Source organism: Nyctibius grandis, chromosome 4 (genome assembly GCF_013368605.1).
Source record: "Nyctibius grandis isolate bNycGra1 chromosome 4, bNycGra1.pri, whole genome shotgun sequence".
NCBI lineage: Eukaryota > Metazoa > Chordata > Aves > Nyctibiiformes > Nyctibiidae > Nyctibius > Nyctibius grandis.
Genome location: NC_090661.1, coordinates 1,694,675 through 1,716,430, shown reverse-complemented (window position 1 = coordinate 1,716,430; position 21,756 = coordinate 1,694,675). Strand labels below are relative to the sequence as shown.

The window sequence follows — 21,756 nt, the reverse complement described above, 5'->3', positions numbered from 1 at the left end:
GTGGCATGGGGGGGGGCCCTGGGTGCACCCTGGGGGGCGGGGGGGGTGTCTATGGGGGGGGGGTCCCTAGGGGAGGGGGGGGCCTTGGGTGCACCCTGCAGAGGGGGCATGGGGGGGACCCTGGGTGAACCCTGGGGAGGAGGTGGCATGGGGGGGACCCTGGGTGCACCCTGGGGAAGGGGGGGCATGGAGGGGGCCTTGGGTGCACCTTGGGGGGGGGGTCAAGGGGGGGTCCTGGGTGCGCTCTGTGGAGGGGGGGGCATGGGGGGGTCCTGGGGTGCACCCTGGGAGAGGGGGGCATAGGGGGTGCCCTGGCTGCACCCTGGGGGGGGGGTCTATGAGGGGGCCCCTAGGGAAGGGGGGGCATGGGGGGGGCCCTGGGTGCACCCTGGGGAGGGTCAAGGGGGGGTCCTGGGTGCGCTCTGTGGAGGGGGGGGCATGGGGGGGTCCTGGGGTGCACCCTGGGGAGAGGGGGGCATAGGGGGTGCCCTGGCTGCACCCTGGGGGGGGGGTCTATGAGGGGGCCCCTAGGGAAGGGGGGGCATGGGGGGGGCCCTGGGTGCACCCTGGGGAGGGTCAAGGGGGGGTCCTGGGTGCATTCTGGGGAGGGCGGGGCATGGGGGGGTCCTGGGGTGCACCCTGGGGAGGGGGTGTCATGGGGTGGGGCCCTGGGTGCACCTTGGGAGGGGGTATGGGGGGGGTCCTGGGTGCACCCTGTGGAGGGGGGGGTCATGGGGGGCCCTGGGTGCACCCTGTGGAAGGAGGGTCATGGGGGGCCCTGGGTGCACCCTGGGGAGGGGGGGGCATAGGGGGGGGCCCTGGGTGCACCGTGGGAGGGGGTATGGGGGGGGCCTTGGGTGCACCTTGGGGGGGGTCAGGAGGGGTCCTGGGTGCACCCTGCAGAGACGGGGGGCTATGGGGCACAGGGGGGGGCTGCCTGCCCCCCCCCCCCCCGGGAGAAGGAGAGGCCAGGCCTGCGGCAGTAATACAATTCATCTTTATTTACAATAACCCTATAAAAATGTAAATTTAGAAACTTTTATTCTCATTAACCAGAACCAAAAACTGGGCCGGGGGGGGCAGGGGGGGGGGGCAAAAAACAAACCCAAAAAAAAAATGTAATAAATGAACTTTCCACTTGATCAGTCAGATTGGGGGGGGCCAGGGAGCAGCCAGGGGGCAACTGGTTAATGGCGGGGAGGAGTTACTGGTTGTAAAATACCTACATGTGCAAATCTCTCTTGTTTTCTTTTTAAAAGCAGAGAAAAAAATAAAGTAAAATTAAACCGAGGAGCAAAATCCACCCAGATGGGGAAGGGGGGGGAGCGCAGAGCCCCCCCGCACCGGCCCCAGGGGGTGAGGGGGGGGCCAGGGCTCTCGGGAAGACAAGGCGAGTGTGCAAAGTGTGTGTGTGTGTGTGTGCACACGCGTGTGCGGGCGGGGACCAGACCTCAGTGCTCGAGGAGGGGCTGGGGAGGGGTGGGGGGGGGGCTTGTCCCCACCCTACAGCCCCCCCCCCCTTGCCCGGGACTACCTGGTTTGGGGTGGGGAGGGGGGGGAGAAGCAGCAGCCGGTGTGGGGGGGGCGAGGGAGATGCAGCACGTTGTGGGGGAGCAGCCAAACCCCCCCACCCTGCCCCCAGCCAGGATGGCCTCCTGCACCTGGGGGGGGCCACCATCGGGGTGGGAGGGCCACCATCAGGGTGGGAGGGCCACCGTTGAGGTGGGGGGGCCACCTGCCCTCCGCCATCCATCCTCTGGCCGGTGCCGGTGCGGAGCTCTCCTACCGGATGCCGTGCACTAAGCTGGTACCGGGGAATAACGGTGGGAGGGAGGGGGGGGGTGAGAGGAGGCGCCGTGGGGGGGGTTACAGCCACCAGCCCCCCCCCCCTCAGTGTCACCCCTGGGGTGGTGGCCCGAAACTCACTGCAATTTCGTCTCCAAGAGGTTCAGCTTCTGCTGGTCGACGTAGCGGGAGAAGAGGGAGAGGAGGTTGGAGGGGGTGGAGAGCGGCTTGGCCAAGGCGGCCGGAGGGATGCGCAGGAGCTCCCGGGTCGCCGTGAGCATCAGCTCCGTCCTGAGGGGGGGGAGGAGAAGGTGGGGGGGGAGTGAGAGGTGTGGGGGGGGTCTGAGGGACCGCTCCCCCCCGACCCCGAGGGCATCTCACCACTGGTTGTCCTGCATCAGCTCCGTGTTGGCGTCCGAGCTCTGCAACTCCTCGCCGCGGCTCAACACCAGGTACAGCAGGGACAGGCCGAACTGGGGGGCACAGAGGGAGGGGGTGTCCTGCTGGCCTTGGCACAAAGCCACCACCGGCCTCCTGAAGGCCCAAAATCCCTCCTAAAGGCCGAAATACCCCTCCCCAAGGGACAAAATCCTCCCCCCAAGAGTCAAAATCCTTCCCCCAAGGGCCAAAATCCTTCCCCCAAGGGTCAAAATCCTTCCCCCAAGGGCCAAAATCCTTCTCCAAGGGCCAAAATCCTTCTCCAAGGGCCAAAATCCTCCTCCAAGGGCCAAAATCCTCCCCCCAGGGGCCAAGATCCTTCCCCAAAGGGTCAAGATCCTTCCCCAAAGGGTCAAGATCCTTCCCCAAAGGGCCAAAATCCTCCCCCAAGGGTCAAAATCCTTCCCCAACGGTCAAAATCTTCCCCCCAAAGGGCCAAAATCCTTCCCCCAAGGGCCAAAATCCTCCCCCAAAGGGCCAAAATCCTCCCCCAAAGGGCCAAAATCCTCCCCCCGAGGGCCAAAATCCTTCTCCAAGGGCCAAAATCCTTCTCCAAGGGCCAAAATCCTCCCCCAAAGGGCCAAAATCCTTCTCCAAGGGCCAAAATCCTTCCCCCAAGGGCCAAAATCCTTCTCCAGGGGTCAAAATCCTTCCCCCAAGGGCCAAAATCCTTCTCCAGGGGTCAAAATCCTCCCCCCAAGGGCCAAAATCCTTCTCCAGGGGTCAAAATCCTCCCCCAAAGGGCCAAAATCCTTCTCCAGGGGTCAAAATCCTCCCCCAAAGGGCCAAAATCCTCCCCCCAAGGGCCAAAATCCTCCCCCCAAGGGCCAAAATCCTCCCCCCAAGGGCCAAAATCGTCCCCCCAGGGCAGAGGACCAGCCCTTCCCACCCCGGATTTGAGGAGCACCTTGTTTTGGAGCACAGCGGTGAGGTGGAGGTTGGTGGGCGCCGGCGTGGTGGCGTTCTGAGGTAGGTTCGTTAGCTGCTGGACAAGGCTGGTGACAGTCCCCAAGGGAAGGTGGTAGAGAACGTGCGAGAAGGGCCTCAGCAGGCAGGGCAGCACCTGCGGAGGGGTTGGAAGGGACCTCTGGGATCATCGAGTCCAACCATTGCCCTGACACCACCATGGCAACTAGACCAGGGCACTAAGTGCCATGTCCAGTCTTGTCTTCAACCCCTCCAGAGATGGTGACTCCACCACCTCCCTGGGCAGCCCCTTCCAATGGCTAATGACCCCTTCTGAGAAGAAAGGATCCCATTGGCCTTCTTGGCCCCAAGGGCACACTGCTGTCCCATGGGTAACTTGTTGCCCACCAGGACTCCAAGGTCCTTCTCCACGGAGCTGCTCTCCAGCAGATCACCTCCTAACCTGTCCTGGTGCATTTTATTCCTCCTCCCCAGGTGCAGGACTCTGCACTTGTTGAACCTCATGAGGTTCCTCTTTGCCCAGCTCTCCAACTCATGCTGAATAGCCAAGGAGAGGAGCTCCAGCTCCAAACGAGCGAGGGGAACCCTCCCAACCCCTGGAATCTCACCTCATCCTGAGCATCCTTCTTGATGAGGAAGGGCAAGTTCCTGGCCGTCGCCATGAGGACGTCGGCCGCTTGCTCGGGTGACAAGAAGGGGAGGATCCGGGCCACGAGGCGCTTCCCTTTCCTGATGCACATGATCTGCATGAAGTGGTCGTCACTCGGCCTGTCAAGGAGAGGAGAAAAAGGTGTTGACGTTCAGCTGGGAGCAGCCAGATGACTCTTTGGGAAACACCTCCCTGGAGAGGCAGTTCCAGCAGCCCCAAGTGCCCACGGACCATCTGAGGTCCCCTCTGCTCACCTCTCCTGCCCGGGCGCCTTCCCCCTCAGATTGTCATACATGTCGCAGATCTTCTGCTTCCTCTCGCCCATCAGGGCCGGCCTCTCGCCTTCCAGGCTCAGGAGGTAGCGTCTCTCGTAGTCCTCCACGTCCAGGAGGAGGCTGTACGTCTGCAGGAGAGACCTCAATCACGGCGGGGCACGGGGCTCCCTGCTCCACGGGGATCCAAGGCCCAGAGCACGTCAAAGCCTCCTTCAGACCCGGGGCGAGAGCAGGTTGAGCAGGGACTGTGACCCTCAAGTGTCACCATCCACAGCCCAGGTGTCCCTGCTTTGCTGCTGCGAGTCAACAACAGACCCTGTGGCTGTTTGGGGCAGGGTGAAGGCACGGCTGGTGCCCCCCTCGCAAGCAGGACCTCTCAAATGGGTGTCCAGAGGAGTCCATCGGCACCGTGCCATCATCTCCCTGGCCCTTCCTTTGCCCCAGCCCACCTCGTGTCCCACCACAGATGTCCCAGGGTCACAGAATCCCAGAATCAATGAGGTTGGAAGAGCCCTCTGAGATCATCGAGTCCAACCATTGCCCTGACACCACCACGTCAACTCACCTTCTCGATGGTGACAAGGGTCTGGCGCCTCTTGTCTCGAACCTGCTTCTCCTTCGTCTCCTGCCAGGGAGGGACAGCGAGTGACGGGCTGTGGGTGACCCCCACACAGGCGCAGAGGGGAGGAGGGGAGGCAGAGGGCCACGACTCACATCATCCTCGCTGCGGGAGGTCACCACGGCGTCGATCATCTTCCGAGGGTTGTTCACGCTGGACACCGTGAGCTTCCCGAGCGAGCCCTCAAACTGCACTGCAGGAAGGGCGGGGAGAAGGGAAGCAAAGGGGGTCAGTCCAGGCCCAACCCCACCTCAGCCCCCCCTTATCTCTGGGTCCAGATCTGGGCTGCGTGGAGACAGAAGCGCTTACCTGGCTTGTAGGTGTGCTCCAGCTTCGCCACCTGAGGTGTGATGAGTTTAGTGCGTTCCTTCTTGGGACCATCACCCTGGACTTCCTCCGCCGCTGACAACTTCTCCAGCTTCTGGAAGTAATTCTGAGGCAGGGAGAGGAGAGGTTGAGACCCCCCCAAAAAAACAGCTGGCAAGGAGGGATGTGACATGTCCCCCTCCCCGGCCTGGGGCCTTCCCAGCAGTCACTGGTCTTCCCAACGTCACCAGTAGCATTTTAAACGACTCTTCTTCCACGACTGCGTCCTCCTCTCTATCATCCCTCCAGATTAGAGGTCAAGGTTCCTCCTCAGCCCTCACTTTCTCAACACAATGACGAATCTGCTCTCCCCTGTGAGGTCCTCAGCTCCCAGTCCTTCCCAGCACACCCCAGTTAGCCTGCCTCGCTCTGCCAGCACCGTGCCCAGGCTGGGCAGCGCGTGGCCGGGGCCTCTCGCCTCGCTGCTCACGCGCTTTTCCCCGGCCACCCCGGCCAACGTTCGCCTCTTTCGCAACGCCAGAGCTCTGTTGACTCACGTCCCAGCTGCAGCCACACCAGTTCCTCTTAACTGGGAGATCAGCTCACCCACAGCCCAGCCATCACCTTCCTTCGTCTGCTCCAACTCTCGCTCCTCCCAGCCCCAATTCTCAAACTGGACAAGAGCAGGAGCAGTCTCTCCCCCTCCTCCTTCCCCACTCGCTCTTCGGACCCCACAGCCTTCACCACCACCCCCCCATCGGACCAGAGTCCTCCTCACGCAGCCACTCCCTCCCCAGGGTGTCCCCCCTGCGTTTTGCACCCTCCTTGTCTCCCCTTCTACGTGTTTTACTCTGCCACCATCACATGCAGCTTCTGATCGAGCTGCTCTACCACCCTCCTCTTGGGCTTTCTGCTGCACCCTCCAAATCCACGCTGCCAACATCTCCTCACCCCTGGAGATCTCCCCCAAGAAGAGGAAGGCAGCTCTTCCCTCCCTGGGGATGCTCACCCCACCCTGTCCTCCTGCCTTCCTCCTCCAGCGCCCTCCCACCCAACGCCCCGTGGCACAGAGGCCGCGCTGGGGTGACACCGGCCCCGTGGGAGCAGCTACGGGCACGGGACACGCAGAGGAAGGGGCTGGGTGATCCCCCTCCGTGGTACCTGGTAGTAATAGTCATCCAGGTAGGGATCAGTGCTCTGCAGCTGCATCATCTGGATCTTGGACACCCAGTCCTTCTCCCGTTGCAGCATGAGGTTGGCGTAGGGGTCTTTCCGTATCTGCTCCTGGTGACTGCTCCGGTGGCCCCCTCGGTCCCCCACCGAGCCGTTGAGGCTTCGGTGCTGGCTGGCAGGAGGCAAGAAGGGCACCCGTGAGCACACAGGAGCTACAGGAAGGGACAGAGAGCGGTGCACAGGCTAGCCACAAGCCCCCCCCGGGGCGGAGGGGCGACGCAGCCCCTCTTCCCGGCGTCGGCGCGGGGCCAGCACTCACTTTCGGGTCTGCTGCTGCCGCTGGTGCAGGAGCCGGCGGTGCTGGGGGTGCAGGTGGGTTGTATCCGGCCGGAACATCTGGGGCTGCGGCCTGGGGGAGAGCGGGGAAGCCTCAGAGGTGGCTACAAAGAAGGGGCAGGCGGCTAGGAGAGGGATGGCACCTACCTCAGGCTCTGCAGGTGGGATCCAGGGCCCGGCGCGTGCTGCGGCTGTGAGGGGGGTGGAGCGGGGGGAGCCCCGAAGAAGGCACGAAACCCGCTGGCCGGTGGCATCATCTGCCCCACTCTACCCTGGAGCAGCTTGGGATTGACGGAGGGGAGGGGGCTCCCAACCAGGCCAGAGATGCGGGCAAACTGGCTGGGGGACATTCGGCCGGCCTGGCAGGGCAGAGATGGCACCCGGAGTCAGCCACGGGGGGAGATTTGGGGCTGAGGGAAAGGCCCAGCCAGGGTGGCCATGTCTGGGATGGCCAAAAAGAGCCACACAAGAGAGAAATGCAGGACCCTGCCCGTGGAGGGGCCAGGGAAGGGCAGGAAGGGAGCGAAGGGGGCTTTACCTGGGCTCCTCCGAGCAGCTGCGCTCTCTGCAGGTGGGTGAGGACGGGAGAGACGCTGTGGGGGAACGGGTGGCCCAGGAGGGAGGAGTTCTGGGGACAGAGAAGGGGCCGCTGGTCACAATTGATGATGGGTAGATGGGAAACGGGCAACGGCACAAGACAGAGCCCCAGGAAGGTGCCCCGGGTGGGCTGGGAGCCAGGGCAGGCTCCGGGGAGCAGGATGAGGCAGAGGGGCTGAGTTATGGACTAGAGACAAGCCGCTGGCTGGCTGTGTGTGACAGTGACAGGCCCAGCACCGTCAGGGCACGGGGTTGCAGACGGGAGGAAGGGAACTGGGCTTTGGGGGTGGTTCTGGGGAGGCTGGAAGAGCACCCAGCAATGAGGGCTTGAAGTGAGCACCCACAAGGAAGGGTGCAGCGGGGAGTGGGTACCGGTACGTTGCAGAGCTGGTTGGGAGACATCCTCTCGCCGTAGGGAGCGGGGTAGCGCTGCTGCATGGTAGCTCGGATGTGGACAGGCTTCGGGCAGAGGATCTAGGAGGAGGAAAGTGGTGTGGACCCCCCCCGATCAGCTCCCTGGGGACCAGCCTGCACCCATGGGTGGTGAGTGGGGCTGGGGGGAGGTACCTGCTGGTTGAAGTTGGGCAGGGCAGCCTGCTTGGGAGGGGTGCCGATGGGGACAGCCCGGACAGGGGGGCTCCCGATGACGGGGGACGATGACCGGCGGGGCAGCGCCCGCTCCGAGGGGTCCCGCTCTTCCTCTCGAGCCTGCGGGGGTCTCTGAGGCAGGGCGTAGTCCAGCACGGACACCGACGGCATCTCCTGCGAGTGGAAGGGGAGGGAAAGCTCCCCCCCAGGACAACAGTCACTGGCTGGGACGGGGACAGCTGGCACCATGCGTCCCAGGGATGTTCCCAGGTCACGACAGCCACATCCTTCCTCCTGCCACCTCTCCACTGCACTTCCGTGGGAGGCCCCACGCGATGGTAGAGGGTCCCGGGGACCCCCAGGCCCTGCCCCACAGAGTCACTGCCAAGACACCTGTTTGTGGTGGCACCTCGGTGTCACCCCACGCAGGCTGCACCCACACGCCCCGCCCGTCAGCCCTGCGGAGCGGGCAGAGGGCTGCACCCCACGCTCCACTTGCACTTCAAAGCCTGACTCTTAATTAAACCGCAACGAAAAACATCCTCTGCCTCGAGGCGCCGACATTCCCCAACCCTGACGGCAGCACCAACGTCTCCCAGACGTCACCAGGGACCACGCAGCAGCGATGACCCCCCAACTCAGCTCTCCAGCCTCGCAGGGGGGGTGTCTGAGAGGGTCTAGGAACGAGCCAACCGCGGCCACCCGTACCCCAGCACCGTACCTGAGTGAGGAGCGGCCCCCGGATGCGCCGTAGGACGGCCGAGCTGTCCCAGATGCTGGAGTTCAGCCCTCCAGGCTGCTGGAAAACACACAGGGAGTCAGCACAGCGTTGCCAGGCCCACCCCAGCCCCACCCCGGCCCCACTCCCACCTGAGCGGGGGCCCTGGTCTGCACGGCCTGCATGATGGCGGGGTCCTCCAGCTCGCTGTCGATGACCAGCCTGGTCAGCCGCTCCGCCAGCGTGTCCTCGGGCTCACCCAGCAGATCCACCTCCTCGCCGCCGGGCCCATCCTGCTCCCTGCTCGCCACCGGTTTGTCCTCCAGCTCCGCCAGCCGCTCGTGCGCCTCCTGCCAGTCGTCATCTGCGAGGGACCCGCAGTGAGGGACGTGCTCGGAGGGGCGGGGAGGGCATCAGCGGGGTGGGGGTGGGCACCAGGAAGGTGGGGGGCACAGCCCTGAGTGTCTGGGGGGGATCGTAGGGGTTTCACAGGGGGGGCACACGAGCGCTCACCGACAGCCCCGGCTCCGAATGTATCATCGTTAAACTGATCGATGTCTTCATCTTCCTCGCCCAGGGCCTGGAAAGCGTCTTCATCCTCATCCAGCGGACAGTCCTCCAGGGACTGGGGAGAGCGAGGCGGGGGGGGTCAGTAGCGGGCTCCCACCCCTCCCAAGACACTCCCCGGTGAGAAGCCCCCCCGGTAAGACCCCCCCCCACCTCCGTGAGACACACAGCCCCGCTCCACAGGATACCACCCCCCCCCCGCCCCGGTTCCCACACAGGCCCCGCGGGCCGGGGTGGGGAGGGGGGGTGCGCCGGGCCGGTTCCCGGCCCGGCGCACCCCCCTCCCCACGCCGGCCCGCGACCCTCCGACACCCCCATAGACCCCCAACCCCTTCACCTGGTACCGGAACATGACGGCGGCGGCGGCGCCCCCCGCCCGCAGGCTCCGTGAGGCCCGTTTCGGCCCCGGGCCCCGCCGCGCATGCGCGGGCGCAGGCGCATGACGTCACCCCCCGTCCCGCTTCCCACCGCGCATGCGTGAGGCGGTGGGCGTGGTCTGCGTTAGCCACGCCTCCTAGGTCTTAAAGGCACCGCCCTCCCCGGGCGGTTCTTAAAGGGGCAGCGGCCCATTTTCTCCGCGGCTCTTCACGGGCGCGTGTGCGGCTTTACACGCGTGGGCACGGACCCGCGCGCGCTGTTGCACACCCCCCGCGTGTCCCCCCCCGCAGCCCTGTCCCCCAATTGTCACCCCGTCCCCAACTGTGTCCCCTAGCTGTGTCCCCCAGACACGTCCCCTGTCCCCAGTCACGCCCCCAGCTGTGTTCCCTGTCCCCAGCCGCGTCTCCCAGCTGTCACCCCACCCGTAGCCATGTCCCCCTGGCTGTGTCCCCCATCCCCAGCCATGTCCCCCGTCCCCAGCTGTGCCCCTATCCATACCCATGTCCCCCCAGATGTGTCCCCTAGCCATGTCCCCGGTCCCCAGCTGTGCCCATGTCCCCCCAGATGTGTCCCCTAGCCATGTCCCCGGTCCCCAGCTGTGCCCATGTCCCCCCAGATGTGTCCCCTAGCCATCTCCCCGGTCCCCAGCTGTCCCCTGGCTGTGACCCCTACCCATAACCATGCCCCCCAGCCGTGTCCCCTCTCCCCTGCTGTGTCCCCTCTCCCCAGCCATGTCCCCCAACTGTGTCCCCTCTCCCCAGCCATGTCCCCTCTCCCCAGCCATGTCCCCCAGCTGTCACTCCTATCCCTAGCCATGTCCCCCAGCTATGTCCCCTCTCCCCAGCCATGTCCCCCAGCTGTGTCCCCTCTCCCCAGCCATGTCCCCCAGCTGTCACTCCTATCCCCAGCCATGTCCCCCAGCTGTGTCCCCAGTTCCCAGCCACATCCCCCCACCCCTGTCCCCTCTCCCCAGCCATGTCCCCTCTCCCCAGCCATGTCCCCCAGCTGTGTCCCCGATTCCACCCATGTCCCCCCACCCCTGTCCCCTCTCCCCAGCCCTGTCCCCCATCCGCAGCCGTTCCCTCGCCGCAGCCACCCACAGCCCGTGAGGACACGTCGTCGCCAGCGCGTGACCCCCGTGGGGACCAGCTTCCTCATCGCCTCCCAGCCGCTGCCACCCCACATCCGCCCTCGCTGCCACCTCCCGGGGTGACCGGGGGCACCCACAACCGTCACCTTTAACGGGGCCGGTGTCCCCGGGTGTCCCAGGTGAAGGGTGGCTCCACTTCGTCCCTCCCCTCGGTGCCTTCCTTGTGCCTGTCACCGGGGATTAGCGCAGGGACAGCCCCGGGGCTTGGGGACAGGGACAACGACAGGGCCACCCGCCACCTCGGCTGGATGTAGGAGGCCCCGAGGACCGAGGGCGGCATCCCCCATCCCTGCGGTGGGCGAGGACGGGGACCCCCCGCCCTGCGCCCCACCAGCCCTTGGGGACACCATGAAGGACCGGCTGGAGCAGCTCAAAGCGGTGAGGGACCCCCTGGGGCGGAGGAGACACCTCGGGGGGTGGGGGGGGGTCCCCGGGGCTCACTGGTGTCAAGGGGACGGGGGTCCTGGAGCCACCACCCCATGGGGCATGGGGGTGTCATGGGGATGGGGGTCCCTGAGCCCCCACCCCATGGGGCATGGGGACTTTATGGGGACGGGGGTCCCTGGGACACAGGTCTGTGGTGGATGGGGACATCAAGGGGATGGATGTCACCAAGACCCCACCGTAGGGTGCATAGGGGTGTCATGGGGATGGGGGACCCTAAGACCCCACCCTAGGGTGCATGGGGGTGTCATGGGGATGGGGGGCCCTGAGAGCCCACCCCATGGGGCATGGGGGTGTCATGGGGATGGGGGACCCTGAGACCCCGCCCCAGGGTGCATGGGGGTGTCATGGGGATGGGGGACCCTGAGACCCCACCCCAGGGTGCATGGGGGTGTCATGGGGATGGGGGACCCTGAGAGCCCACCCCAGGGTGCATGGGGGTGTCATGGGGATGTGGAGCCCTGAGACCCCACCCCAGGGTGCATGGGGGTGTCACGGGGATGGGGGACCCTGAGAGCCCACCCCAGGGTGCATGGGGGTGTCATGGGGATGTGGAGCCCTGAGACCCCACCCCAGGGTGCATGGGGGTGTCATGGGGATGGGGGGCCCTGAGAAACAGGTCTGTGGTGGATGGGGACACCACGGGGATGGATGTCACCGAGACCCCGCCCCAGGGTGCATGGGGGTGTCATGGGGATGGGGATGGGGACACCATGGGGCTGGGGGGCCCTGTGACTCAGCCCCACGGCAATGGGGGTGTCAGACAGAAGGGACGGGGGGGGACACCAGCCTGCTGTGTCGTTTTGGGGTGGGGAAGGGTGTTTTGGGGTGAGGAGGGGTTTTTTGGGGGCAGAGCAACCCCCCGGCCAAGGGCTGCACCCCCCATGCTGTGGGGTGCAATGGGGACACACCAGCCCCCCCCCGCGCTGTGTGGGGCAGGGGGATGTGTCCCTTGGGGGGGTCGGGAGCGGATGCGGGGTGCCCGCGGGGGCCAGCACCCCATGCCGTGCCCCACGCCACCGCTTCCTCCTCCCGTGGGGCCCCGCTGCCCCGGTGTCGTGTCCCCCGGGGATGATGGGGGGGGTCTCAGCAGCCCCCCAACCCTCTGCCCGGGCCCCGGCGTGGGGCGGGCGGCCGCGGCGGGGGATTTAACGGGGATTACGAAGCCACCAGATAAAACGCGGGGGAGGGAGCGAAGGGATTAATTTTATTTTTACTCCGGCGGTGGGAGGAGGCAGGGGGGAGCAGGGGGTCCCCAGCCGGGGTCTGTCCCCCCCTCTCTGGGGACACCGCAGCCAAGCACCGGGCACCTCCCCGGGGTGATGGTGGAGTTGAGGGGGGCGAGGAGAGGCGGGACGGGACCCCCCACCCACAGGCTCCCGGCTCCGTCCCTTCCCAGGGTGCCAGCCCCGACGCCGCAGTGATGGGCGGCAGCCACCTTTGGGCCCCCCCCCCGGCGCTGCTCAGACCTGCTGTGGGGTGGTCATTGGGACCAGAAAACCTCGTCCCCAGCCCTGTCCCCGTCCCCTCCCTCCGGTCAAGCCCAGCAATCCCTTAATTCCCCGGCCGGGCGCAGCCAGATGTGACACAACCCCCCCCCAGCCAGATGTGACACAACCCCCCCCCCGCTGCAGATGTCCCCCCCCTCCCAGTGCCACCACGTCCCCATGGCTGCTGCCACCACATCCCCTCCCTGAACCTGCTTCCTGGTGGCCACCATGGCCCCGTGGGGTGGCTGTCACTCGAGGGGGGGGTGTCCCCAGGATCCCCGGGTGCAGGCAGGGGGGTGTCCCCAGGCTGTGGGTGCAGGCAGGGGGGTGTCCCCAGGATCTGGGTGCAGGCAGGGGGGTGTCCCCAGGATCTGGGTGCGGGCAGGGGGGTGTCCCCAGGATCCCTGGGTGCAGGCAGGGGGTGTCCCCACGATCCCCGGGTGCAGGCAGGGGGGTGTCCCCAGGATCTGGGTGCAGGCAGGGGGGTGTCCCCAGGATCTGGGTGCGGGCAGGGGGGTGTCCCCAGGATCCCTGGGTGCAGGCAGGGGGTGTCCCCACGATCCCCGGGTGCAGGCAGGGGGGTGTCCCCAGGATCCCTGGGTGAAGGCAGGGGGGTGTCCCCAGGATCTGGGTGCAGGCAGGGGGGTGTCCCCAGGATCCCTGGGTGCAGGCAGGAGGGTGTCCCCAGGATCTGGGTGCAGGCAGGTGGGTGTCCCCACAATCCCTGGGTGAAGGCAGGGGGGTGTCCCCAGGATCTGGGTGCAGGCAGGGGGTGTCCCCCCTGAGCTCTGCCCGCCGTACCCCGCAGAAGCAGGATGCTGACGATGACACCGAGGAGCTGGAGATCGCCGTCGACAACACGACGTTCATGGACGAGTTCTTCTCGGAGGTGGGGAGGGGGCTGGGGGGGGCTGAGGGGTGGGGGGGGGGGTTGGGGGTGCACAGCCACCTCATGACCCCCCCCCACATCCTCCTGGGCTTCTCTAGATCGAGGAGACCCGGCAAACCATCGACAAGATCTCGGAGAACGTGGAGGAGGCCAAGAAGCTCTACAGCATCATCCTCTCGGCCCCCATCCCCGAGCAGAGTGAGTGGTGGCCACATGTCCCCCCCCAGGGTCATGGGTCCCCTCCACAGGGACATTCCCGTGGTGGCTTCCCCACCTCATGTGCTGTGACCCCGCAGAGACCAAAGACGAGCTGGAGCAGCTCACGGCTGAGATCAAGAAGATGGCCAACAGCGTCCGCAACAAGCTGAAGAGTGAGCAGCCGCGTGCCCACCCCCGTGTCACCCACCCCCGCGGGTCCCCCTGTCCCCACGGCAAGGGCAGGGTGTGCTGGGGACACTGGGGGAAGGTCCCTGATGGGCTGGGGTGCGGCTCTCCCCAGGCATGGAGAGGAACATCGAGCAGGACGAGGCACGGTCCTCCGCCGACCTCCGCATACGCAAGTCCCAGGTGAGCTCTGGGACCCCGCTGTCCCCACCCAACGCCCCCTGTCTCACCCTGTCCCCCATGGGATGGAGATGTGACATGTCCCAGATGTCCCCAGGTCTCCCATCTCCATCCTCTATCCCCACCCAGAGCCCCTACATCCTGAGCACCCTGTCCCACCCCGTCCCAACCTGTCCCACATGGGCTGGAGATGTGACATGTCCTGGGTGTCCCCAGGTCTCCATCCTCTGTCCCCACCTAGTGCCTCCACGTCCTGAGCACCCTGTCCCACCCTGTCCCACCTTGTCCCCCACGGGATGGAGATGTGACATGTCCTGGGTGTCCCCAGGTCTCCATCCTCTGTCCCCACCTAGTGCCTCCACATCCTGAGCACCCTGTCCCACCCTGTCCCCAACCTGTCCCCCATAGGATGGAGATGCGACATGTCCCAGATGTCCCCAGGTCCCCCATTTCCATCCCCTGTCCCCACCCAGCACTCCCACACCCTGCACACCCCGTCCCACCTTGTCCCCCATGGGATGGAGATGTGACATGTCCCAGGTGTCCCCAGATCTCCCGTCTCTGTCCCCTGTCCCCAGCAGCACCCCGTCCCAGCCACTCCATGCCTGGGGCACTCCCAGGCTTCATGTCCCCCTGCCCTGTCCCCAACACTCTGTCCTGTCCCCCATGGCCTGGGACGTGCCACCTCCTGGGTCCCCTGGGTCTCACGCCCCCCGTCCCCAGCCCCAGCACCTTGTCCTGCCCCATCTCCTGGGGCTGGGGACACGCCATGCCCACACTGTCACTGCTCTGGCTCCCCGTCCCCATCCCCAGCACCCCATCTTGTCCCCTGCGCTGGCGCTGTGTCACGCTGGGGATGGCCCCAGCCCCACGTCCCCGTCCTCACGTCTGTCCGCTATCCCCATGTGCGTTGCCTGGGGTGTCCCCGTGCCCAGCAGCTGGCCCTGTCCCCTGGGGGGGGGGGTGTCCTGTGCCCGGGGTGTCCCCACGCCCCCTCCCACGCCGCTGTCCTTGGTGCTGCCCCCCGGGACCGTGCCCGGGGTGTCCCCGGCCTCGCGCCGCTGTCCCTGGTCCTGGCCCGGGGAAACCGGCCCGTGGGGACATGCCATGCCCGGGGTGTCCCGTATCCCTGTCCCTGTCCCTAGCACTGGGTCCTGTCCCCTGGGGTTGGGACATGCCATACCTGGGGCGTCCCATGTGCCCATCCCTGTCCCCAGCACTGGGTCGTGTCCCCTGGGTGCTGGGGACATGCCATGGCCAGGGTGTCACCAGCCCCATGTCCCTGTCCCCATCACTGCATCCTGTCCCCTAGGTGCCAGGGAGGTGCCATGCCCGGGGTGTCCCCTGCCCCATATCCTTGTCCCTGTCCCCAGCACTGGGTCCTGTCCCCTGGGGTTGGGACATGCCATGCCTGTGGTGTTCCCTGCCCCATATCCTTGTCCCTGTCCCCAGCACTGGGTCCTGTCCCCTGGGGTTGGGACATGTCATGCCCACGGTGTCCCCAACCCCGTGTCCCCGTCCCCAGCACTGGGTCATATCCTGTGGGTGCCGGGGAGGTGCCATGCCCGCTGTGTCCCCAACCCTGGGTCATGTCCCGTGGGTGCTGGGCAGATGCCATGCCCGCGGCGTCCCCAACCCCGTGTCCCCGTCCCCAGCACTGGGTCGTGTCCCCTGGGTGATGGGGAGATGCCATGCCTGTGGTGTCCCCAACCCCGTGTCCCCGTCCCCTGCACTGGCTCATGTCCCCCGGGTGCCGGGGAGGTGCCATGCCCGCCGTGTCCCCAACCCTGGGTCATGTCCCCCGGGTGCCATGGAGGTGCCATGCCCGCGGCGTCCCCAGCCCCGTGTCCCCGTCCCCAGCACTCCGTCCTGTCCCGCAAGTTCGTTGAGGTCATGACCAAGTACAACGAGGCGCAGGTCGACTTCCGAGAGCGCAGCAAGGGCCGGATCCAGCGACAGCTCGAGATCAGTGCGTGGCCCCGCCCCCTGCCCACAGGCCACGCCCCCTTGTCAAAGTGGGCGGGGCCAGGCCACACAAGCCCCGCCCCCTTGAGGGAGTGGGCGGGGCCTCACGCCATGTGCCCGCAGCCGGCAAGAACACGACGGACGAGGAGCTGGAGGAGATGCTGGAGAGTGGGAACCCCTCCATCTTCACCTCGGGGGTGAGCTGGGGGGGGATAGGGGGGGACAGGGGGGTGACAGGACCACCCCCCACCCCGCTGCCATCCCCCCACCCCCCTGCTGGCCCCTCACCCCCCTCCTGGCGCGTTGCAGATCATGGACTCGCAGATCTCGAAGCAGGCGCTGAGCGAGATCGAGGGGCGGCACAAGGACATCGTGCGGCTGGAGAGCAGCATCAAGGAGCTGCACGACATGTTCGTGGACATCGCCATGCTGGTGGAGAACCAGGTACGGCGGCACAGGGACACGGGGACCTGGGGACCAGTGGGGACCAGCAGGGACCTGCGCACGGGGACAGGCAGGGACCTGCGTGTGGGGTCAAGCAGGGACCATCAGGGACCTGTGCATGGGGCTGCACGGGGACAAGCAGGGACCTGTGCGTGGGGACAGGCAGGGACCAGCACATGGGGACAAGCAGGGACCTGTATGTGGGGCTGAATGGGGACAGGCAGGGACCTGTGCATGGGGCTGAATGGGGACGAGCAGGGACCAGCACATGGGGACCATCAGGGACCTGTGCATGGGGACGAGCAGGGACAATCAGTGACCTGTGCATGGGGGCAAGCAGGGACCTGTGCATGGGGACAGGCAGGGACCTGTGCATGGGGCTGTATGGGGACAGGCAGGGACCAGCACATGGGGACAAGCAACAACCTGTGCATGGGGCTGAATGGGGACAGGCAGGGACCAGCACATGGGGACCATCAGGGACCTGTGCATGGGGACAGACAGGGACCTGTGCATGGGGCTGAATGGGGACAAGCAGGGACCAGCACATGGGGACAAGCAGGGATCTGTGAATGGGGACAATCAGGGACCTGTGCATGGGGCTGTATGGGGACAGGCAGGGACCAGCACATGGGGACCATCAGGGACCTGTGCATGGGGCTGAATGGGGACAAGCAGGGACCTGTGCATGGGGACAATCAGGGACCTGTGCGTGGGGCTGAATGGGGACGAGCAGGGACCTGTGCATGGGGACGCAGGCATGGAGCCACGCGGGGCTGGGTGCTGACCAGTGCACCAGTCCCCACGTGGCCACGCAGCACCCGAGCCCATGGGGGGGCTGTGGGGGGAGGCAGGGGTGCACCCACCCCGCGGTGGTCCTGGCCCCTCTCTGAGCCCCTCTCTGTGCCCCCCCCCATGCAATGCGAGGAGCTGCTGCGTGCACCCGGGGATGGGTGAGTACCTGCGCTGGGGGCTGTGCCACATGCCGGGGGGCCATGCCACATGCCGTGGGGCTGTCCCCCAGGGTCCCCACCCACAGTGTCCCCTCTCCCGTCCCCACAGGGTGGGCTGCTGGACAACGTGGAGCAGCACATGGCGCGCACGGCCGAGCACGTGGAGCGGGCACAGCAGCAGACCAAGGCGGCTCGCCAGTACCAGGGCCAGGCACGCAGGGTGGGTGCCAGCACCCCGGGGTGCTCTCAGCTTGGGTGTCCCCCCCTTTTCTCTCTGTCTCTCGCTGCCTGCGCCCCGCCGCCCCCCCCACCCCCCCCCCGTAGGGAGCCATGATCGACCGCATCGAGAGCAACATGGACCAGTCCGTGGGCTTCGTGGAGCGAGCCGTGGCTGACACCAAAAAGGCCGTGAAGTACCAAAGTGAGGCCAGGAGGGTGAGACAGCCCGATAGCCCCAGTGTCCCCCAGTGTCCCCTCCATAGCCCCTGCCACCCCAAAGGCACCCCCAGTGTCCCCCCCCATGTGCCTCCACATCTCCCTGTCCCTCCAGTATCTCCCTGTATCCTCCAGTGGCCCTGAGACCCCCTCGTGACCCTAGCCACCCCTCGTGACCCTAGCCACCCCTCGTGTCCCCTAGCCACCCCTTCTGTCCCCTAGCCACCCCTCGTGTCCCTCAGCCACCCCTTGTGTCCCTCAGCCACCCCTTCTGTCCCCCAGCCACCCCTTGTACCCCCCAGCCACCCCTTCTGTCCCCCAGCCACCGTTTCTGTCCCTCCAGTATCTCCCTGTATCCTCCAGTGGCCCTGAGACCCCCTCGTGACCCCAGCCACCCCTTGTGTCCCCCAGTCACCCCTTGTGTCCCCCAGCCACCCCTTCTGTTCCTCAGCCACTCCTTCTGTACCCCAGCCACCCCTCGTGTCCCCCAGCCACCCCTTGTGTCCTCAAGCCACCCCTTGTGTCCCTCAGCCACCCCTTGTGTCCCCCAGCCACCCCTCGTGTCCTCAAGCCACCCCTCGCATCCCCCAGCCACCCCTCCTGTCCCCCAGCCATCCCTTGTGTCCCCCAGTCACCCCTTGTGTCCCCTAGCCACCCCTTCTGTCCCCTAGCCACCCCTCCTGTCCCCCAGCCACCCCTCCTGTCCCCCAGCCATCCCTTGTGTCCCCCAGTCACCCCTTGTGTCCCCTAGCCACCCCTTCTGTCCCCCAGCCATCCCTTGTGTCCCCTAGCCACCCCTTCTGTCCCTCAGCCACCCCTTCTCTCCCCTAGCCACCCCTTGCGTCCCTCAGCCACCCCTCGTGTCCCTCAGCCACCCCTTCTGTCCCCTAGCCACTCCTTGTGTCCCCCAGCCACCCCTCGCGTCCCCCAGCCACCCCTCACGTCCCCCAGCCACCCCTCCTGTCCCCTAGCCACCCCTCCTGTCCCCCAGCCACCCCTTGAGTCCCCCAGCCACCCCTCCTGTCCCCCAGCCATCCCTTGTGTCCCCCAGTCACCCCTTGTGTCCCCTAGCCACCCCTTCTGTCCCCCAGCCATCCCTTGTGTCCCCTAGCCACCCCTTCTGTCCCTCAGCCACCCCTTCTCTCCCCTAGCCACCCCTTGCGTCCCTCAGCCACCCCTCGTGTCCCTCAGCCACCCCTTCTGTCCCCTAGCCACTCCTTGTGTCCCCCAGCCACCCCTCGCGTCACCCAGCCACCCCTCACGTCCCCCAGCCACCCCTCCTGTCCCCTAGCCACCCCTCCTGTCCCCCAGCCACCCCTTGAGTCCCCCAGCCACCCCTCCTGTCCCCCAGCCATCCCTTGTGTCCCCCAGTCACCCCTCCTGTCCCCCAGCCACCCCTTGAGTCCCCCAGCCACCCCTCCTGTCCCCCAGCCATCCCTTGTGTCCCCCAGTCACCCCTCGCGTCCCCCAGCCACCCCTCCTGTCCCCCAGCCATCCCTTGTGTCCCCAACTACCCCCAGACGACCCCAACAGCTCCCACCTGCCCCCCAGTAACCTCCAGCCACCCCAACGCTCCCTGCTCCTCCATCGTCACCTCCACAGGGTTGGCAGCTCTGTTCCCCCCGCCCAGCCCTCTCCTACCCTCAGGGTGTGATGAGCTGGTGAGGACTCAGCCCCTCCTGCCTTGCCACCGGGTCTGCAGCATCTCTGGCTCTTCTGGGTTCCTCTGTGCCCCCCTCTGCTCTCTGTGTCCCCCCCCCCAGTATGGGGCAGGCATAACCAGTCCCCGTCCCCTCTCCCCCCTCCAGAAGATGCTGGTTTTGGTGGCGGTAGTGCTGCTCTTGCTGGGGATAGTTGCCCTCATCATCGGCCTCTCCGTAGGGCTAAACAAGAGATAGACCCCCGAGGCGGGGGCTGTGGTGTGTAAGTGTCAGGGGGTGGGCAGGGGGACCCCACCGTGGGGCCACGGCACCCCGGCGGGCTCAGGGACAGCGGGCAGGGACGGGTCCCCAGTGCCCGTGGGGGTCTGCGGTGCCATGGTGGGGTCTGGCTCTCGGGGGCTTCGGTGTCTGCTGGTGCTGCCTTTGGGGCTGGGGGGCTGGGTGCGAGCTGGCCTCGGGGCTGCGGTGTGTGGGGCTCCGCGGTGCTCGGGGGTCTGTGGTGCTCAGGGGGCTGCGGTGTGTGAGGGTCTGTGGTGCTCGGGGGGCTGCGGTGCTCAGGGGGCTGCAGAGTGTGGGGCACCATGGTGCTCGGGGGGTTGCGGTGCTCAGGGGTCTGTGGCGTGTGGGGCTTTGCGTTGCTTGGGGGTCCATGGTGCTCAGGGGTCTGCGGTGCTTGGGGGTCTGCGGTGCTTGGGGATCTGCGGTGTGTGGGGTTTCGTGGTGCTCAGGGGTCTGCGGTGCTTGGGGGGATGCGGTGCTCGGGGGTCTGCGGTGCTCGGGGGTCTGCGGTGCTTGGGGGGCTGCAGTGCTTGAGGATCTGCGGTGTGTGGGGTTTCGTGGTGCTCAGGGGTCTGCGGTGCTTGGGGGGATGCGGTGCTCGGGGGGCTGCGGTGTGTGGGGGGCTGCGGTGCTTGGGGGTCTGCGGTGCTCAGGAGTCCACGGTGTGTGGGGCTGCGGTGTTCAGGGGTCCGTGGTGCTTGGGGGGCTGTGGTGCTCGGGGGTCTGCAGTGCTCAGGGGGCTGTGGTGCTCAGGGGGCTGCGGTGCTCAGGGAGCTGCGGGGGTCTGCGGTGTGTGGGGCTTCGTGGTGCTCAGGGCTCTGTGGTGCTCAGGGGTCTGCGGGGTCCATGGTGCTTGGGGGTCCGTGGTGTGTGGGGTTCGTGGTGCTCAGGGGTCCACGGCGCTCGGGGGTCTGCGGTGCTCGGGGGTCCATGGTGTGTGGGGGGCTGCGGTGCTTGGGGGTCTGCAGTGCTCAGGGGGCTGCGGTGCTCGGGGGGCTGCGGTGTGTGGGGCTCTGCGGTGCTCAGGGGTCTGCGGTGTGGGGCTCTGCGGTGCTCGGGGCTCTGGACTTTGTCTCCGTGCTTGCCCGCGTGTCCCCCACACCAGTCTCCGCCGTCCCCGCTCCCCCCGTCCCCGCAGCCCCCCGTCCCCTTCCCCCCCAGCCGACATCTCCCCCTTTCCCTCCTCCAGACGCTTCCAACCGTCCCAGCGGCGACGTCTCCCTGCGGGACCCTCCCCGGCACCGCGGCCCGGCCCCCTCCTCTCCCCGCTCCCCCCAGACCTCCTGCCCAGGCCCCGGCTCGGCTTTCCCCCCCCGAGGGGTCCCACCACCGCAGCCCTTTCTCCCACCAGACTGTCCCCAATGTCCCCCCCAGGCTCTGCCCCTCGTGTCCCCCACGGGAAGGGGACAGGACTCACCTACTCATTGTCCCTTTGCTGATCAATCGCCTTCTCCTGGTCCCCCAGCTCTTGTGGGGACACAGCGGGGTGCTGGCACCCCTGGACACCCAACGCCTGCGCTGAGCGTGGCCCCAGCTCAGCTCGTGGTGGCCACAGCCAGTGGCTTTGGCCGAGGACCCGTCCCCTCCCCACACGCTGCTCCCAAGGGGACACCAGCACAGCCACGTCCCGGGGCTGCACAGGACCAGCTCCCACCTGCCCCACTGCCCCCCCCAGCCCCTGTCCCTTGTCCCCCCCTCCCCGTGCCACCCACCGCCCCCCTCACGGCCCGTCTCTCCCCGCGCAGAAGAAGATCATGATCATGATCTGCTGCATCGTCCTCGCCATCATCCTGGCTGCCAGCATCGGGAGCATCTTCGCCTGAGCCCCCCGCCCGCTGCCCTCCAGGTGACCGGGTGCGGGGCGGGAGGGTGGCACTGGGGGTCCCTGGTACCACCCTGCACCCGTGTCCCCTTCCTCCAGGTGGCCTTTCCCCCTCCTGCCCCACCGCCCGGACGATCCCACCCGCAGCTCCAGCCATCAGAGAGACCCCGGGACCCAACCTGCCAAGCCCTCGTCCCCGGAGCCTCGAGGACACCCCTCCCACCGCAGCCCACCGAGACCACCCCACCCCTCCCACCGCCCCGAGCTCGCCCTCCTCACTCCCCATCCTCCCCGGCCCCCCCCC

At 67.0% G+C, this 21,756-nt stretch overlaps 2 protein-coding genes across 7 annotated transcripts; one reads left to right on the top strand and one right to left on the bottom strand.

The window, feature by feature from the left end:
* Positions 1-983: 983 nt before the first annotated feature.
* PATL1 (PAT1 homolog 1, processing body mRNA decay factor) lies at positions 984-9,415 on the bottom strand. 3 transcript variants are annotated; one of them, XM_068398447.1, is made up of 19 exons: positions 9,316-9,415; positions 8,925-9,036; positions 8,564-8,775; positions 8,415-8,492; positions 7,673-7,867; positions 7,478-7,579; positions 7,047-7,136; positions 6,656-6,867; positions 6,492-6,581; positions 6,161-6,344; positions 5,003-5,126; positions 4,789-4,886; positions 4,640-4,699; positions 4,054-4,202; positions 3,759-3,918; positions 3,131-3,286; positions 2,167-2,258; positions 1,927-2,076; positions 984-1,804 (listed from the first exon to the last, which is right to left on the bottom strand). In XM_068398447.1, the coding sequence occupies exons 1-19, from the start codon at positions 9,328-9,330 to the stop codon at positions 1,783-1,785; spliced, it is 2,301 nt and encodes a 766-aa protein (XP_068254548.1). In that variant the 5' UTR covers positions 9,331-9,415; the 3' UTR covers positions 984-1,782. The 3 variants fall into 3 exon arrangements, with proteins under 3 accessions (XP_068254548.1, XP_068254549.1, XP_068254550.1); XM_068398448.1 differs by having other exon boundaries at positions 8,415-8,489; XM_068398449.1 differs by lacking the exon at positions 984-1,804 and having other exon boundaries at positions 1,923-2,076.
* Positions 9,416-10,732: 1,317 nt separating this feature from the next.
* On the top strand, positions 10,733-21,755 carry STX3 (syntaxin 3). 4 transcript variants are annotated; one of them, XM_068398001.1, is made up of 11 exons: positions 10,733-10,884; positions 13,249-13,329; positions 13,428-13,527; positions 13,626-13,700; positions 13,829-13,896; positions 15,754-15,862; positions 15,982-16,055; positions 16,168-16,302; positions 17,580-17,690; positions 21,376-21,476; positions 21,552-21,755. In XM_068398001.1, the coding sequence occupies exons 1-10, from the start codon at positions 10,855-10,857 to the stop codon at positions 21,451-21,453; spliced, it is 861 nt and encodes a 286-aa protein (XP_068254102.1). In that variant the 5' UTR covers positions 10,733-10,854; the 3' UTR covers positions 21,454-21,476; positions 21,552-21,755. The 4 variants fall into 4 exon arrangements, with proteins under 4 accessions (XP_068254102.1, XP_068254099.1, XP_068254101.1 ...); XM_068397998.1 differs by lacking the exon at positions 21,552-21,755 and adding an exon at positions 19,499-19,613 and having other exon boundaries at positions 17,580-17,676; positions 21,376-21,461; XM_068398000.1 differs by lacking the exons at positions 21,376-21,476; positions 21,552-21,755 and adding exons at positions 19,499-19,613; positions 20,820-20,906.
* The last annotated feature ends 1 nt before the right edge of the window (position 21,756 follows it).

Coding starts and splice junctions, on each gene's coding strand:
- STX3 (XM_068397998.1), top strand. CDS start 10,855: ATGAAGGACCGGCTGGAGCAGCTCAAAGCG. Junction 10,885..13,248: donor GGCTGGAGCAGCTCAAAGCG/GTGAGGGACCCC, acceptor CGTACCCCGCAG/AAGCAGGATGCTGACGATGA. Junction 16,303..17,579: donor CCATGCTGGTGGAGAACCAG/GTACGGCGGCAC, acceptor CCCCCCCCGTAG/GGAGCCATGATCGACCGCAT.
- PATL1 (XM_068398447.1), bottom strand. Junction 8,776..8,924: donor ATTCGGAGCCGGGGCTGTCG/GTGAGCGCTCGT, acceptor GGTCCCTCGCAG/ATGACGACTGGCAGGAGGCG. Junction 4,203..4,639: donor CCCTTGTCACCATCGAGAAG/GTGAGTTGACGT, acceptor TCTCTCCTGCAG/ACGTACAGCCTCCTCCTGGA.